Source organism: Peromyscus californicus, unplaced genomic scaffold, assembly GCF_007827085.1.
Source record: "Peromyscus californicus insignis strain IS unplaced genomic scaffold, ASM782708v3 Scaffold_22__1_contigs__length_63687245, whole genome shotgun sequence".
NCBI classification, from domain to species: Eukaryota; Metazoa; Chordata; class Mammalia; order Rodentia; family Cricetidae; genus Peromyscus; species Peromyscus californicus.
In genome coordinates, this window is record NW_026294525.1 from 20,052,590 (window position 1) to 20,070,065 (window position 17,476).

Below are 17,476 nucleotides of genomic sequence, written 5' to 3' on the forward strand. Positions count from 1 at the left end.
AAAGTTAAAATTTCGGGTTAATTTGTTCTGTTTCCAACTTCCCATTACAGATCCAGATTCCACCTCAGACTGAGGAAATGCACTGGCTCCACTTTTCCCCTGTGGAGAGACATTTCTATCACCGCCAGCATGAGGTGTGCTGCCAGGATGCCGTGGTAAAGCTCAGGAAGATCTCCGACTGGGCCCTGAAACTGAGCAGCTTGGACAGAAGGACTGTCACCTCCATCCTGTATCCTCTGCTGCGGCTCAGACAGGCCTGCTGCCATCCACAGGCTGTTCGTGGGGAGTTCTTGCCACTCCAGAAGAGGTTTTACCCTCAGTTTCCTTCCCTATGGGGTTTATATTTCAGTAGTATTTAAGCACTTTTGACTCCCAGTTTTATTCAGGGACTTTGGCTAGGTATCAGGGAATTTTTTGTTTTGTTTTGTTTTTGGTTTCATGATTTTCTCTGTAGGGAGCCTCATTTGTGAGTCATAACAAAAGGTTTTTTCATGGTTTTGAACATTTCATTTAAAATTTGAATAGTTATAACAGTTTTTGTGGTTGCATTTTTGGTTTGGAGAGATTTTATTTGTCTGTACTTTTGTCTGTCCCACTACCCAACTCCCACCCCCAACCCTTTGTGTGTGCTTTTCAAGACAAGGTTTCTCTCTGCAGCCCTAGCTGGCCTAGAACTCGCTCTGTAGATCAGACTGGCCTGGAACTCAGGAATTTTCCCATCTCTGCCTCCTAAAAACTTAGATTAAAGGCATGCACCACCACACTTGGCTAAATTTTTTGTTCTTAATATACTTCTAGTTCCCCACATTAGAGAGCAGCTAGATTACCACAAAGTGTTTTCTTTGTAATTGTGCTAGTTATGTCCTTCGATATGTTTTGTTGTTCCAGAATTTCTTTTGCAGATTAGACTGCACCTCAAAAACTGCTCTGTTCTTAGTACCTGATATTATAATAAACCCAGCTGTCCAAGAGCAGCTATAAAGAGGATTATATTTGGGGTTTACCTTTGAGTGGATTATAGGCAGCTAGAAATAGCAAAGATGATAAATTCATACAATATAAGCTGAACTGATAAGTTTTAAGAATTACAGATTGCTATGGAAACAGTTTCTATTTAAATAGCAGTTTATGACATCCTTCTAATGGAAATGACATTTGACCATTGTAGCATCTCTTACTTTTTATTTTTTAAACTGAAAATTAAATTTACAGTAAAGCATAAGTTTAATTTGTAGTGATGGGATTGATTCAGACCCAGTCTTACATTGTGATCCCTGTACTATTTCAAATGGATTGTATTGTAGTTTGTACTTAGGAGAGATTTTTCTAGTTCCTTTGTCTTTTGAATGAAGTGTGAAAACTTAAAAGAAGGCAGACCAGGTACAATATTTGCTGGGTTAGTAACAAGTAAAAGCTGAAACTGTAAAACTGAAGGTGAAGGGACCGGAAATAGTTCAGCAGTTCAAAGTTCTTGCTACTCCTCCAAAGAACTGAGTGTGGTTCTCATTACCCATGTCAGGCGACTCGCAACAGCCTGGAACTCCAGGTTCAGGTGGCCCTCTTCTGGCCTCAGTCGGCATACACACATACACACACGTACTCAGAAGTCAAAAAAAATTGGTGAAAACTGCTGAAGATTTGTGCAGTTTTCTGTAAAACACTGTAAGAGTCTTGTACCCTTCACCGAGCACAGTGTGACTTTCCTGCTGTGATAGTACTTGGAGGTTGCATTTGGTTTTGAAAGATGTCTCTTCTTTTAGCACCATGACAATGGAAGAGCTGCTCACGTCTTTGCAGAAGAAATGTGGAACTGAATGTGAAGAGGCCCATCGGCAACTAGTTTGTGCCCTCAACGGCTTAGCAGGCATCCATATCATTAAAGGTAGAAGGTGATTACTTTGTTATATCTGATTCTTACAGTTCTTTTTAAGGAAGGTTAATTACAGAGTGATGTTCTCGCATACTATTGATATGAGTTAAATAGGTTGGATTACACAGAGAACTCTTACACAGAACATGTCAAGAACAGTCAGTGTACATGGACCTTAAGCAAACACTTCAGGAAGCTTTAGAGATTAGAAAATTTTAGGAAATTATAATATGAAAAAAGATTTTATCATAAGATATTTATTTTTGTCTTTTATAGTGAAAAATCAGAACATTTACAAATAGAAAAATGATTAAATTTTAACACATTCCTGGAAATATTGTTCAATGATTTTTTTTTAAATAATGGTATTATAAGTTCATTTTTTTTCATATCATGGTATATGCCAGGATGATGTAGAAAGGAAGATGCAAAATAAAATCTCAGATCTTGCATATACAACTAAAACCACTGTTTCCAAATAAATACAACAAAAATTGATAGACCTGTTATGAGAGTAGACAGATCTGTAATTGTAGTAGGAAATGTCAGTACCCTCTCAGTTATAGAACAAGCAGATAACACTGTGTCAACACTTAGCCACTAGAAAAGCCACTAGACTTGACCGAAGTGACCTGGTAGGCACTTACTGAACACTGTAGCCAGTCACAGAGGAATATATACTCTGTTCAAGTACACATCTAGGGTATAAAGCAAGTCAATAAACATAAAAATTCAAGTCTTCCACAGTGGAATTGAATTTGCTGTCAAGGACTGGTGAGGGGCCTCAGTGGGTAAAGGTACCTACTGCCAAGTTTGATGACCTGAGTTCAATTCCTGGGACCGACATTTTGAAAGAAAAGAACCCATAAATTGTTCTCTACCTCCAAGTGTGCACTGTGGCGTGCATCCCCTCCTGACTCATAAATACATAATTAAAAAATAGATATCAATAAAAAATAACTAGAAATAATTAAGATATTTTAGGGGGGAAGTAACACTAAGTATAAAGGGGATTCAAAAAAGAAGCTGGGAAGTGTTTATGAGAACAAAGTACCAAGATGTGTGAGGTGCAGCACATCAATAATTACAGGGAAATTTGAGGCACAAAATACTCAAAAATGTATTTATAGTTCTATTACATTAATATCTTTTATACATTAAACTTTACCATAGGAATATGTGACTAAGAAAAAACTGTATACACAGGGCTCTGTACTGTACGCTATCAAACATTCACTGGGGGTGTCTTGGTATATAGCCCCTGCTGATAAGGGGAGATCTGCTTCATAGTGTTAGAGGTAGGTAGGGAACCATCTCCTGATAAATAGCATTTCCTTCAGTCCTCCACGGTAACCCTCTTCTGCACCATCAAGTACCATGTTGGTTACTAGTATACTAATGTTCTACATTGGTGTACGGTCATGAGGAGATTTTACAGCTGTTTTCATTTACTGGTAACAATTTAAAACACTTAAAAGGGGGCTTGAGTGGTAGCTAGGTGAAGCTCCTTGCCTTGCAAGCATGAAGATCTGAGTTTGATTCTCTAGAACATGTGTTTAAAAGAACCGGTCTGGCGCACTCTTGTAATCCAGCACTGGAGAGACAGACAGGCCATCCAGCCTAGCCATGAAGAGACCTTGTCTCCAAAAGCAAAGTAGACAGTACCTGAGCAGGAGCAGCCACTCCATATTGTCTTTGGCCTCCACACACATTTGCACACACATGCATGTGCATCCCACACGCACATTTACCTGTACACATACATACACCAAAAGAAAATTATTTATTTAGAGAAATAAGTACTTTCTGGAGAGTACAAAATAAGTGTTCTGAGCCTTGAATTAGGTTGCTTTATCTGTTCTTTGGCATTGCAGAGTCACACTAGGAAGTGTTTCTTCCTTTCCCATATAAGCTGGGTAGAAGTAGTTCACTCAGAACATCCGTGTCACAGTCCGTTAGATCACAGTACAGAGTAACCCTTGCTTGCCTCCCCAAGAAAGTGTCGTTCTTGTATGAGGCAGAGAAACACTGAAAACTTGGGAACCAGATCTTCCTTATGTTACAGGTTATAGTATGAAATTAAACCAGATTCTTAGTAATTTCACCTTGTTTACAATGTAAATTTTATTGGCAATAATTAATAATAGGGCAAAAATTTTAGGTTATGTCTGATAAATTTTCCAAATATGGCACCTACAGCTTTGAGGAAAATCCTTACTTTGGAACATTGCTAGGCTTTTTTAGCTATTAGTATTTATGAATTTATATTTCATCTATTTTTAAGCATCATAGCATCATTTTGCTAAGCATGTCCTGACTGTAGTAGTCCAGGAATCAGTCTAAACTCTAAAATACCTGGGCCTTACAGTCCATAAAGATAATATTAAATAGATGAACACTATATTGAACTTTGTTTTATACCAGCTTGGACAGAAAAGGAATTGGGAAAATATATATCATCTAATAGCAGCTTTTTACAGTGCCAACTTAATTGAATAGAGTAATTGTGATTAGAGTTTGTAGATTATTTGACTGTTATAAGTGAAAAATATTAATGATTGACCTTGAAAATGTATGAATAATGAATGTAATATTTAAAATACTTTGGAGTCATTGAAATATAGCATCCTATCTGAGAAATGGTCATCCTCCAACCTGTAAAATAGGTTGCTGTATAATTAATTCAAGCAGGTGGCTGTGTGGCCTTGGCTTAGCTCAAACATTGTATTCCTCTTTCCTCAGTCTCCTGAAGCAAGTTGGGGTTGCAGCTAGAAATGATCTTTTTTTTCTTCTTCTTTTTTTCCTTTTTTTGAGACAGGGTTTTTCTGTGTAGCAGCCCTGGCTACTTTGTATCAGCCCTAGAACTCACTTTGTAGACCAGGCTGGCCTGGAACTCACAGAGATCCACCTGCCTCTGCCTCCCGAGTGCTGGGATTAAAGGCATTCAGCATCACACCTGGTTTGAAATGATCTTTTTCTAAATACATTTTATATTATACATAGTAGTTTCTTTTCTATATACTATTTTATTCACATAATTGCTTGGTGGTTAGGGTATTACCCATTTTGCTTAAGGAAACACATTCATATGGGTTTAATTGCTTTCTCAAGATCATGCTAATGCCTGACATGGTGCACATGCCTGTTATCCTACCTAGCACTTGGGAGTCAAAAGCAAGATATCTGCCACAAATTTGAGACTGGCCTAGTTTACATGGTGTTTTCTAGTTCTGGGTTTCAGACATGTACCATCCCACCTGGCTCTCTTCATTTTATGTTGTTATAACAAGTGTAGATGATGAGTCGATTTCCCTCTTTTAACTTTTATCCTGTGTCCCTCTCTGATTGTGTCCTTTCCTGATGTTAGGATTGGGGTAAAACATCTCATCCGCTCGTTCTCAAGCAGCCTTGCTTTGGCAGAGTGGATGTGTATAGGCTCCTATATGAGTCCAGTGCTGCTACCAGACAAGCTGCACACCTACTCTTTGCAGGTGGTTTTCACTGCATCCCTACTGTAGTTTCTTGTCTGTAGGCAGAATTATGGTAGCTAATGCTGTTTAGACTCTGATTATATAGAGATCAGTCAGTAAAGATTGAACTTTTAAAAGAAATCTACACTTTCAAATTCTAGAAATACTTGTTGATATTATGGAAATGTGTGATATGTAATGAATACTTTCAGATCCTCGGTGACTATGGTATTAAACACGTAGTATTACGAATTTAAACAACATGCTTCCTACACATAGATACTCTTTGGAAAAAAATGAGCTTGGAATCATTCAGTCCAGTACAGTAACTTAGAAATATTTTTGCCATCAAGTGGCTGAGAATGTGTATTTCCAAGTTTGGCTTTGTCTTAAATTTGTAAAACTTGTTGAATATACATATTTTGTGTTTTCCTCAGATACGTATTTCTAATAAACATGAACCAGGTACTATAATGAATCATTTTTAATCAGCTGCTTAGATTATGTTCTAAGTCAGCTTAGATTATGTTCTAAGTCACGATACTTCCATAAATGGGAACTTATTAGATGATTGGCCCTTATAAATGGTAGTATAGATACTAATTGTGTCCATATACCAATTGAGTGGCATTTCAATCTCAGCACTAGGAAGGCTGAAGCAGGAAAATTGGGAGTTCAAAGTCAATTGAGGCTATATAGGGAGATCCTACTTCAAAAAGAAAAAAACTTAAAGAATTCACTGCATGAAGAAAATTGAATATTACTCCTCATTATATCAGGTGATCTTGTTTTTATGAAAATAATCTCCCTTATACTGAATAGAAATTAGCTGAGTCCTCAGTATTATGAAAGTGTGTGTTTTAGAATGCTTTATATTTTGTGTATGTGTATGTATATGGGCATGTGTGTATATGCATGCATACATATACATGGACATATATATGAGTTTAAAAAGGGGGAAAGGAGGGAGAACAAAATCAAATTTACAGAAGTGTGCATATCTATATAGAAAATTTATTGTGGTTACAAATATAGCCCTAAATATTAATAAAACTACTTTAAAGTTTTTATTTTTGGGAAAGAGTAACATGCTTTCTTGGCAAAGAAACAGCAGCATCTTTACACTGCTTTTGTGTACTTTTCTGGCATTCAATTAAATTTAATTTGTAATTTACTAGTTTTGAGATTTTCCTCAGGCAACAAATAAAAGTAGATGCTATTATTTAAGCCACTAAACTTGACTCTTCTCGCCTTTGCTTCAGCGTCTTCACCCTGCTGTAATAAGCCAGAGAGGACCATGTAGGCTGTGTGAGACACCCACTCAGCCCTGCTTCTGTAGCACACAGGCAGCTATGGACAGCGCAGGAGTGAGCAGAGCTGGGCTCCAATGAGACTGTGGCCATTGTAGCTTTCATGTCATGAAGCACTGTCTTGAAGGTCTTTCACTGTTGCAATGTAGAATTGGGCTCGGCATGGAGCTCAGTGGCACTTTGTTCACTTGCTTGACATACACAGAGCCTGACTTTGATCCCAGCACCACAGAAAATAAAAATATAAAGCCATTCTTCACTGAGAAATTATAGAAAAATGCAGGTCAGACTTAACCCAGTCCATTGTTGGTCAGGCTGTGCTTCAGTAGATGCTTTCTGAAGTGCTTCCTGTGAAGAAGCTGCTAATTATAAACAGAAAACAGCATAAGCACAAACTGGTGGTGATGTGTGTGACCAGAAGTGGAAGGATTGCTGAGACTCTCTTTGGCTTCTGCACATTTTCTCTTGTTTTGTCCTTGAGACAGGTTTTATTCTAGTCCAGGTGGCCTTGAGCTTGCTGTGAGGTATAGTAGAACTTGCTGTGAGGTGTAGTAGAGTTTGCTGTGTGGTGTAGTACAGCTTGCTGTGAGGTGTAGTACAGCTTGCTGTGAGGTGTAATAGAACTTGCTGTGAGGTGTAGTACAACTTGCTGTGAGGTGTAGTACAACTTGCTGTGAGGTGTAGTACAACTTGCTGTGAGATGTAGTAAAACTTGCTGTGTGGTGTAGTACAGCTTGCTGTGAGCTGTAGTACAGTTTGCTGTGAGGTGTAGTAGAACTTGCTGTGTGGTGTACAGCTTGCTGTGAGGTGTAGTAGAACTTTCTGTGAGGTGTGGTACAGCTTGCTGTGAAGTGTAGTACAGCTTGCTGTGAGGTATAGTAGAACTTGCTGTGAGGTGTAGTACTTGCTGTGAGGTATAGTACGGCTTGCTCTGTGGTGTAGTAGAGTTTGCTGTGTGGTGCAGACTGGCCTCAAAGGCCCCATCCTCTTCCCTCATAGTGCTAACATTACAGACAGCTCTTGGTTTTTGAAGTGTTGTTTTAATTATTTTTCCCATTTTTGAGATTATTACATAATTACACCATTTCCCCCTCCCTTTAAGTCCACCCATGTATATTCCTTCTAGCTTACTTTCAAAGTCATGGTCTCATTGTTGTTACATGCATATGTATGTTTATATACAAATATATTCTTAAATATAACATAGTCTGTGTATAATGTCACTTGTATGTAATACATGTTTTCAGGGCTGACAATCTGGTACTGGGTAACCAATTGGTGTGTTCCTCCCTGGGGAGGACTTTCTCCCACTCTCAACATTATACTTAGTTGCCTGTAGTTCTTTGTGTAGGGATGAAGCCTCCTAGTCTTTCCTCCCCCAGTCTAATTTGGTTTGTCTGTTGTTATTGTTCCTGTTCAGCTCATGTTTTTAATTGAAAATTATGTATGCTTTATACTAGGAATGAGTAATATATATCAAGAAAAGTTTGCTTTTTTCTGAGAATTAGGTAGATTGGTCAGAATGTTATAAATACTTGTTTATCACTACTGATGTCCCAAGTTTGTCTTTAATTTTAAACTATAATGACCACTAATTGGCAACCTTTACCCCTAATAAGAGGAATTATTTTTTTTTTACTTAATCATTTTGCAGTATAATTTTAAGGCATTATAAATATATTTTATTTTAAATATATCTCAATACAATTTGAAACAATAAAATACCCTGTGGAGTAAAGGAATGATAATCACCTTAAAAAAAAAGCTGGAATAATCCTAATTCAAGGTCAGATTCTTTAACCTACAAAAAGATGAGTTACAGGCTTGGGATGCTAGCTTGGTAGTAGGACAGTTGTCCAGCATGTATAAAACCCCAAGTTCATCCACAACACTGGAAAATCAATAATAATAGCCATAATAAGAGTTAGAATTGTTCTTTTTCTGGTACAGCTTTTTAGATTAAAGATAACTGGATAACACTGAGAGTGATGTGACTTGTGTCCTTTCAATGCATTTTAATTTCTCAGGTGAGTATGCCTTGGCAGCAGAGCTATACAGAGAAGTACTACGCTCCTCTGAGGAGCACAAAGGAAAACTCAAAACGGATTCACTTCAAGTAAGTGCAGTCTGAAAAGTGTCAAGTATGCATTCAAATTATTTCAAATAATGACTTTTTAAAATGTTAAAATAAAGGGTATCAGTAAACTAAGTCATAATAATTAGAGATAAAATCTGGGATTCCTTCTTTTTAATATACCCCTGGAATGATTTGTGTATATGATAAAAGTTTGAGAATCACCATTGTTCTCTATGCAAGCCTACACTTGTAGGTAGAGTTTTCCTGCCTGGCCCACAGTCAGGGCAAATCTCTCTCACCTGCCAGTCCCACAGCCGTCAGACCCGACCAAGTAAACACAGAGACTTGTATTGGTTTCAAACTGTATGGCCATGGCAGGCTTCTTGCTAACTGTTCTTTCAGCTTAAATTAATCCATTTTTATAAATCTATACCTTGCCACATGGCTCGTGGCTTACCGGCATCTTCACATGCTGTTTCTCATCGTGGCGGCTGGCAGTGTCTCTCTGACTCAGCCTTCCACTTCCCAGCTTTATTCTCCTCCTTGCCCCGCCTACACTTCCTGCCTAGCCAATGGCCAATCAGTGTTTTAATTATTGACTAATCAGCAACACATTTGACATACAGAACATCCCACAGCATACACTGAAAGATAGTTTTAATTATTTATAATTCAGAGAGTAGGCTAATTTTATAATTTTCCCCTTGCACATCAACATGTTTATTCAAATCGTTTTCATCAAAAAGAAAATGAGCCAAACTAAGAGAGTGAAGCTGAGTAAAATAAACGTGACCCGTGTCTTATACCTTCGACTTTTAGAGATCTTTTAGGAGGATTTGCATATTTGAATTATAACACTAACTGCTCTTTCCCAGCAAATCATAGATAAGATTCTAGCTAAGTGAGAAGTAAAGACGCATTTATTAATCTTAGCAAGCTTGGGTTTGATACCTAGGTAAGTTGACTTTGTCATTCACAATAAAGACTTTAGAACTTATGTATTCATGTGATACAGTGGACATTTGGAAAAGTGTATAAGAGGGGGCAGGGATGAGGCAAAGGTCAACCAAAGATGTACTTATATTCTACAAAGAATAACAAGCAGGACATGGACCTTAAACACATGTGTACCTCATGGGGAAAGATGTCTTTTTCTTCGAGAAAGGAAATAAAAATAGAAGAGGTGCAAGAAGACAGTTTGAGTTCCAAATTTCTGAATTCAAAATTAAAAGATAAGTGATCAGCTTGGTTCTTGTTTTTCCTTAGTTTATGTCTGCTGATGGGCAGTGTTGCTCCATGAATCCTTATTCTGTCCAGTCAGGGCACCAATGCTGTTGTGCTTGGACAAATGCTACACCTGTCTTCCCTTCTAACTCTTGCACAAAAACTAATAGGTCATTTTCCACAGCACACACAGAGAAGATAAAACACGTATCTCTAGTTCATTTGCACCTGTTTGCTATTAAGTCTGCTAGTACTACTCACTGTGTGGCTTAAGAAGCCATTTTGAAAAGACCTAAGTTATTTGAGGTAACGTAGACTCCACAGAGACTTATGCTATAGCTGGTAACCTATGCCCAGATAAAGTGAGACCTGAAAGTCTCATTTCACTGGCACTAAATCGTATTACCAGAACTCTATCCTAATCATCTTTTAGCCTAGCATCTTCCCAAGTAAAGTGGTAATTTAGCAGTTAACCACTGTGGTCTCACTTTAGTTCTGCTCATTGCCTCTAACCTCTAGCCAGTTGCTGACTCGGTATCAAGGTGGGAAGTAAATTATACATAATACCGAAATCCTTCCTCTAATTTCTTCAACCCCAATTTTTTCCCCTTTTCATTCTTTACGCTCGGTGTGTTCAGATACCAACTGTTTTCATTATCTTTGTTTTTGTCATAATACTGTTTGACTCATTCAGACTCATTTTCTAGAAAAATAATCAATACAGTCAACCTTTTTGCATTACTGTGTGGCTTTGAATTTCCTTCAATTCCCTGAGTATACTATTGCATGTACAATAGAAATAGTATGGCCGGGCAGCGGTGGCTCACATCTTTGATCCCAGCACTTGGGAGGCAGAGCCAGACGGATCTCTGTGAGTTCGAGGCCAGCCTGGTCTACAGAGCAAGATCCATGACAGGCACCAAAACTACATAGAGAAACTCTGTCTCAAAAAAACAAAAACAAAAAGAAATAGTATACCTATGTACTCTGTACTCTGCTGAGTACATAGCCATACTGCAGGAATGTATGTTATTAATTGAAGATTCAGATCTTTATGATTTAAGACCTTTGCCATTCACTTTCCTCTGGGGGACAAAAAAAGTTACTTAAACATTTTCAGAGGAAAAGTATTCAGCAATAGAAACTCGGAATTCATGGTCCACGTGCCACACAGTAGATGATGTGGTGTCCACTGCATTGCATCATCGCTTCACCTTTTATGTGTTTTTAGAGACTTCATGCCACACATAACTTAATGGAGCTGTTGGCAGCCAAACACCCAGGGATCCCTCCCACCTTAAGAGATGGCAGACTTGAAGAAGAGGTAATTGTTATTCTTTTCATTCTATTTATAAAAGTTTACTTTTTCAAACTTTATACTTCATTTAATTGTTACTTCTGGTGTATAACATTTAAGTAAATGTAACCAGTCATGTTTTCCTGTTATTTTGATGTTCTAAACTTTGCACGGGTGACTTGGAGTGGCAGAGTATATTTGGACTCCATATTATTTTGACTGTCTGGTGATCTATTTACCAATATGTTACAAGGCTTGTATATACTGTGTTAATGATTAACCAATGAAAAGATTCTGATTTCATGATAGGACTATAAAGAGTGTAGTTCAGTAAACAGAAAAGTTACAGACATTCTCTTTCTATATTTTAAGAGAGCACATGAACTCAAAATTTCATCAGCGTTTCTCTCTAGAGCAGTGGTTCTCAAGTTTCCCAGTGCTGTGACCCTTTAATACAGTTCTTCATGTTGTGACTCCCACCATAAAATTATTTTCATTGATACCTCATAACTAAATTTGCAACTGTTATGAATTATAATGTAAATATTTGTTTTCTGATGGACTTAGGCAACTCCTATGAAAGTGTCCTTTGGCTCCCCTCCATGGGTCATGACCTACAGGTTGAGAACCACAGCTCTAAAAGGTTCCTTTTATTGAAAGGAATGATACTGTAAGTTATTTTACTAGAAATTCCGAATAATTTGCAATACTAATTCTCCCAAGGACTTTTGCCTTTTTTAAGATCAAAGAGGAAGAACATGACTAAAATCAAAAGAGTAGAGATAGTTGAAATATATTGAACTTCAAAGTAGAGTTTTTATAGGTATCAGCAAGATAGAAAATTGGAATTTTATAAGTACATTTATCCCTTTTATATTTGTTAAAAATGAGTATTTTTATTGACAAAATTGCATAGATTTATAGTATACAAAATGGTGCCTTGATATATGCAGATATTGTGGATGTCTCATTCAACATAAATAATCTATCACCATTACTTCATATACTTAACTTTTATAGTGAAAATATTTAAAATCTACTCTCAATAGTATAGTGTGGCTATAGTCACTGCTGTATAGTCCTTTGACGAGTATTCCCTTCAGTCTTCAGCCCCTAGCAACCACCATTCTCTCCATTTGTGAGAGTTTTACTTTTTAAATCCCACATCAAAGTGAAGTCATGCAGCATTTATCTTTCAATGCATTGATTGTTTTATTTAGTGTAATGTCTTTCTTTTTGAAGGCTAAAGAATATAGCATTGTGTGTGTGTATGTGTTTATCACTTTTCTTTTCATCTATATATGTATGTGGTGTGCATGTATGTATGCATGCTCTCATTTGTGGGTACATGTGTTGCATGAAGACCTAAGATTGAAGTCAGGAGTCATTCTTGACTGCTCTTCTGTCTGGTTCTTTGAGGCAGAGTCAGTCAAACACAGAGATCACTAGTAGAACTAGTAGTGCCAGCCATCTTGCCCAGGAGATCCCTCCTGTCCCCCTTCCAAGGCTGGAAATAAAAGCAAGCTGCCATGCCCACCTGGCATGTGTGTGGGTTCTGGGGATCTGAACTCTGGTCTTCTTGCTTGTGAGGCATGCACTGTAACCACTGAGCCATCTCTCTGGCTTCATATATCATATTTGTTTATGAATTCTTTGATCACTATTCTTTAAAAAGGTGGGAGAGTAGTAACAATAATTTTATTCCTGGTAGTATTAGTCCACTAGGACTTTCATAACAGAAAGTTATGAAACATGCTGGAGGCTTAAAGAGTAAATATTTCTTACAGTTCTAGAGTTTGAAGTCCAGAATCAAGGTGTATGTCCTCAAAGCTATGGGTTTAATTTCTCCTTCAGCTCCTCTCTTTGATTTAGATACTGCTGTCTTTTTAGGTGGCCTTCATTTCATGCTTGTACATCCCTGGTGTTTCTGTTCTCATAAGGACTCTACTAAGGCATTACCCATATGGCCTTTAACCTTAGTTACCTTCTTACAGGCCCCATCTCCAAGTGCGGTCACACTAAGGGTCAGGACTTCTACATACAGATTTTACAGGAACAGGTTCAGTTTCTAACACCTTTGTTACTGTGTATCTCAAGAGTTATTTTTAAACTACAGCAGTTCCTAAAGGCATTGCAACAACTAAATCAGAGAAGTAATTCTATTAGGTATCTCTTGCCTCACTTGTGAAATATTAATGTCTTTTTCTATCCTATAAGGGACAAATCTTGAGGGTTTTAAAATTTTTGTGGCTTGGACATATCAATTTTGTTCTTTTCATTGTGTATCTTAGAAATTTCTAGAATGACTATATATTTTACACTATGGAATTTTATGTTTAAGTCAAGGAACTTTATATGTATGTAGTGACCACGTTGGTACTAAAACATACTAAATTATGTTCAAACCCTCAAGTAAAAGTTTATATTGACTTTCTGTTTCAACACAGGCCAAGCAGCTTCGAGAGCACTATATGAGCAAGTGTAACACAGAAGTGGCTGAAGCCCAGCAAGCCTTGCAGCCTGTGCAGCAGTCCATACGTGAGCTCCAGAGGAAGGTACCTGATGTGTGGGCTTTCTTGTGCTTGTCCCCAGGTAACAGTTGGGATCGATTTTGCTTGGGGGAAATCTTGAACTTTTTTTTCCCTTTTGAATTCTTTTTTTTTTTTTTTTTTGGTTTTTCGAGACAGGGTTTCTCTGTGTAGCTTTGCGCCTTTCCTGGAACTCACTTGGTAGCCCAGGCTGGCCTCTAACTCACAGTGATCCGCCTGACTCTGCCTCCCGAGTGCTGGGATTAAAGGCGTGCGCCACCACCGCCCGGCCCCTTTTGAATTCTTAGCACCTGTTGAGTGCCTATATCATAACACAGATGTCTTCGTTACTTTTCTACAGTTTCTCAAAACACCATGACCAAGGCAACTTATGGGAAAAAAACTGTTTAATTGGGCTTATGGTTTCAGAGGTTAAGCAGTCCGTGATGGCAAAACAAAGGCCAAAACAGCTGAGAGCTCATGTCTTGATCCACAAGCCTAAGGGAGAGAGAGTATACTGGAAATGGAGCAAGTCCTTTGAAACTCAGAGTCTCCCCCTTGTGACGTACCTCCTCCAACAAAGCCACACCTCCTAGTCCTTAACAAACACTTCTACCAACTGGGAACAAGAATATAAACATAATAGCCTGTGGGGGCATTCTCATTAAAACCACTACAATAAGTTTATTTACAATTAGTAGTGTCTGTTCTAGAGTGGACAGGTAGGTAGTTGAGTCAACTATGTTGAGGTTCAGTTTTATTTCTTTTAAACTGTAGTAGATTCCTTTTGATGTTGGGTAAATAATAGTTTGTCCTTTGGAGAAAGTATAAAGACTTCTATAATCCCCTTTTGATATTCGCTATGTCTCTTCCCACATTTAGAAGCACAGGTTTTATCCTTACAGACTAGATGCCATTTGTCCTTTCTAAGTTTCTTTTTTATGACACCAGAGCAAAATCTAAGACGAGGCAACACAAATACATTGTCTTTTACTTAGAATTTTTATTAGTTCCATGTGTTACACTTCCTAATTCATTAATTGTTTAGTATCTAGTCATAATTTTGTTTTTATTCAGTGGAATCCAGTTCGATATTCATTGATTAGATCTACTTTCTTGAGTGTTGCCCTTTACACTTAGACAGAACTGAGTTTTCTTTTTGCTAAAATACATTTTAATGCAGCTTTCATACACAAGTTTTATATAAAGTCTCATTCATCCAGAGTATTCCAAAGAGCAACTCTCCTGTTGTGAATACAAAAGAGATATTTGCCCAATATATACAGAGGTTGTGTGTCTTTCTGTGTGATGTAGATAATGTAAATACAGTATACACACATTTATATGTTATTATCCTTTGAGAACAGAACTTATCAATATTTTTCAATTTTTCACATCACCTTCTCAGTGAGTGCTAAATATATTTACTAATTGATTAATTTTGGCCTTTTTCCCAGATTCATTCTAATTCTCCTTGGTGGCTGAATGTCATCCACAGAGCAATGGAGTTTTCTGTTGATGAGGAACTTGTTCAGCGGGTGCGAAATGAAATAAGCAGTAACTACAAGCAGCAAACTGACAAGCTTTCTATGTCAGAGAAGTAAGAAAATAGCACAACACAGAATCACTGTGTAATTACCAATGTCTAGATCATTTGGTATCAGGAGGTGCAGATCAGTGTCCCAACATATACTTAGGAATGTGTAGGTTTTCAAATTTTGTTGAGTATTTCTTTTTGGTTTTTCGAGACAGGGTTTCTCTGTGTAGCTTTGCGCCTTTCCTGTAACTCACTCTGTAGACCAGGCTGGCCTCGAACTCACAGAGATCCTCCTGGCTCTGCCTCCTGAGTGCTGGGATTAAAGGCGTGCGCCACCACCGCCCAGCTTTGTTGAGTATTTCAAACAAAAATATTAGATATTAAATCTAAAACAGAGACCTTTTTTTCCTTAGAGTAACCATTTGAAGCATTCTTCTGTTAGAGCCTTTAGGTCTGTTCTTGGTTGCTGTTGTTGTTTCATACTTAATTCTTTTTGATGGTTTGAGACAGAGCCTCTCTAAGTAGCCCTGCCCCGAACTCATTATATTATTCTCTCCAACTCGAAGATCCACCTGCCTCTGCTTACCTGTGCTGGGATTAAAAGCTTGTACCACTACACCTGGCTTAATTACATTTTTATAAATATGCATCCATTTTTCTTCTCAATTTTGTTTTCTTCTCAGGTTTTTTTTGTTGTTGTTGTTTTTGTTTGTTTGTTTTTTTGTTTTTCAAGACAGGGTTTCTCTGTGTAGCTTTGCGCCTTTCCTGGAACTCACTTTGTAGACCACGCTGGCCTCGAACTCACAGAGATCCGCCTGGCTCTGCCTCCCGAGTGCTGGGATTAAAGGCGTGCGCCACCACCGCCCGGCTCAGTTTTGTTTTAATCAGTAGTCTACATTCTCCTAATAGGAAAAGACTGTCAGAAGATAAAGTCTATAGTGATTCAGCCTTTAAAAGTTAGAATGCATTAGTCCTGATCCTTGAAAGATACTGTATGCTCTTTTTCAGTTCCCAAGAATAGAATTGTTAAACTCTTTGGCATCTTTTTGTAATAGGCAATGCATTGTATTAAACCTTGAGTACTGGTAGGTACCATTGGGTACTCTGAAAGGAAGTCTCAGTGAGTATATTAATTTGACAGTTTAACAATATGATTGACAAACATTTTCTTGTTACTTTCTTTGTCTGGTGTGCTGTGCTGGTGATGGGAATAAGGTTCCGTGACTGCAGAGGTCTTCAGTTCTTACTTACAACACAAATGGAAGAGCTCACTAAGGTCCAGAAGTTAGTGAGAGAGGCTGTGAAGAAGCTGGAGAGACCTCCATCCCGTGATGTGATTGAGTCTGCAACAGTCTGCCACCTGCGACCAGCTAGACTCCCTCTGAACTGGTGGGTGGCAGGGAAGTCGTGCAGGGTACAGTGTTTTCCAGGAAGACACATTTGATCTGATCTGAGGCAAGAAATAGTTGTTCATAAGTTGAATCATTTTCTCTTAATTCAGACAGATGTGAAATGTATTTTTAAAATAAAGCAAATCAAGGATTATATGCTTGACAACCATGTTATTTTTATTTTTTTCTTAAGTTCTCATTTGTTAGAAAAATGAAAGACAATATGCTAAGCTTTTTTTTTTTAGAAATTATCTTATTGCTTCTTATTGCTGTTAATTTGTGAATATTTCTCTTTCAGCTGCGTCTTTTGTAAAGCTGATGAATTGTTCACAGAGTATGAATCAAAGCTATTTTCCAACACGTAAGTTCACTGATTATTACCCATGAGAAAAAAAAAAACATTTCAAAGGATTGAATGATTATGTGACTCTGTTTTCTGTTATGACCTTTGTTATATTTTTTCCTGTATTAAATCAATTTAATGACTGTTTGGCGTCTAACGTGCCCCATTTTTTCATTAGAAGTTACCCCTAAATGTTCATGAGGGACAGTCTGTAATTATGGTAATGAAGAGCAGTTGAGAGTAGTTGTAAGATCCCAGGCTCAATAGTCTGATGGATTTGAACTCAAATCCCTGTCCACTGACAAGGGTAAATCACCTCTCTGACCCCATGAAGTGAAGGTGACAAGTTACCCTACATTTTCTTAAGTACTAAATAAGAAAATACATATAAACTATTTAGCAAAGTGCTTAGTGCATAGTAAGTACCCA

General features: G+C 37.7%; 1 protein-coding gene across 14 annotated transcripts in view; it reads left to right on the forward strand.

Moving 5' to 3' along the window:
* LOC128118422 (F-box only protein 30) overlaps positions 1-17,476 on the forward strand; it is a 135,419-nt gene that overhangs the window by 24,219 nt on the left and 93,724 nt on the right. For 12 of the 14 annotated variants that reach the window (XR_008221209.1, XM_052751020.1, XM_052751021.1 and 9 more), the window contains 8 exons: positions 51-307; positions 1,761-1,882; positions 8,678-8,766; positions 11,183-11,275; positions 13,696-13,803; positions 15,234-15,376; positions 16,529-16,702; positions 17,003-17,065. Coding sequence is in view for 13 of the 14 variants with exons in the window: in XM_052751020.1 (XP_052606980.1) it covers positions 51-307; positions 1,761-1,882; positions 8,678-8,766; positions 11,183-11,275; positions 13,696-13,803; positions 15,234-15,376; positions 16,529-16,702; positions 17,003-17,065 (1,049 nt within the window). In the remaining variant the exon portion in view is untranslated. The other 2 variants (XM_052751030.1, XM_052751031.1) reach the window with 2 other exon arrangements.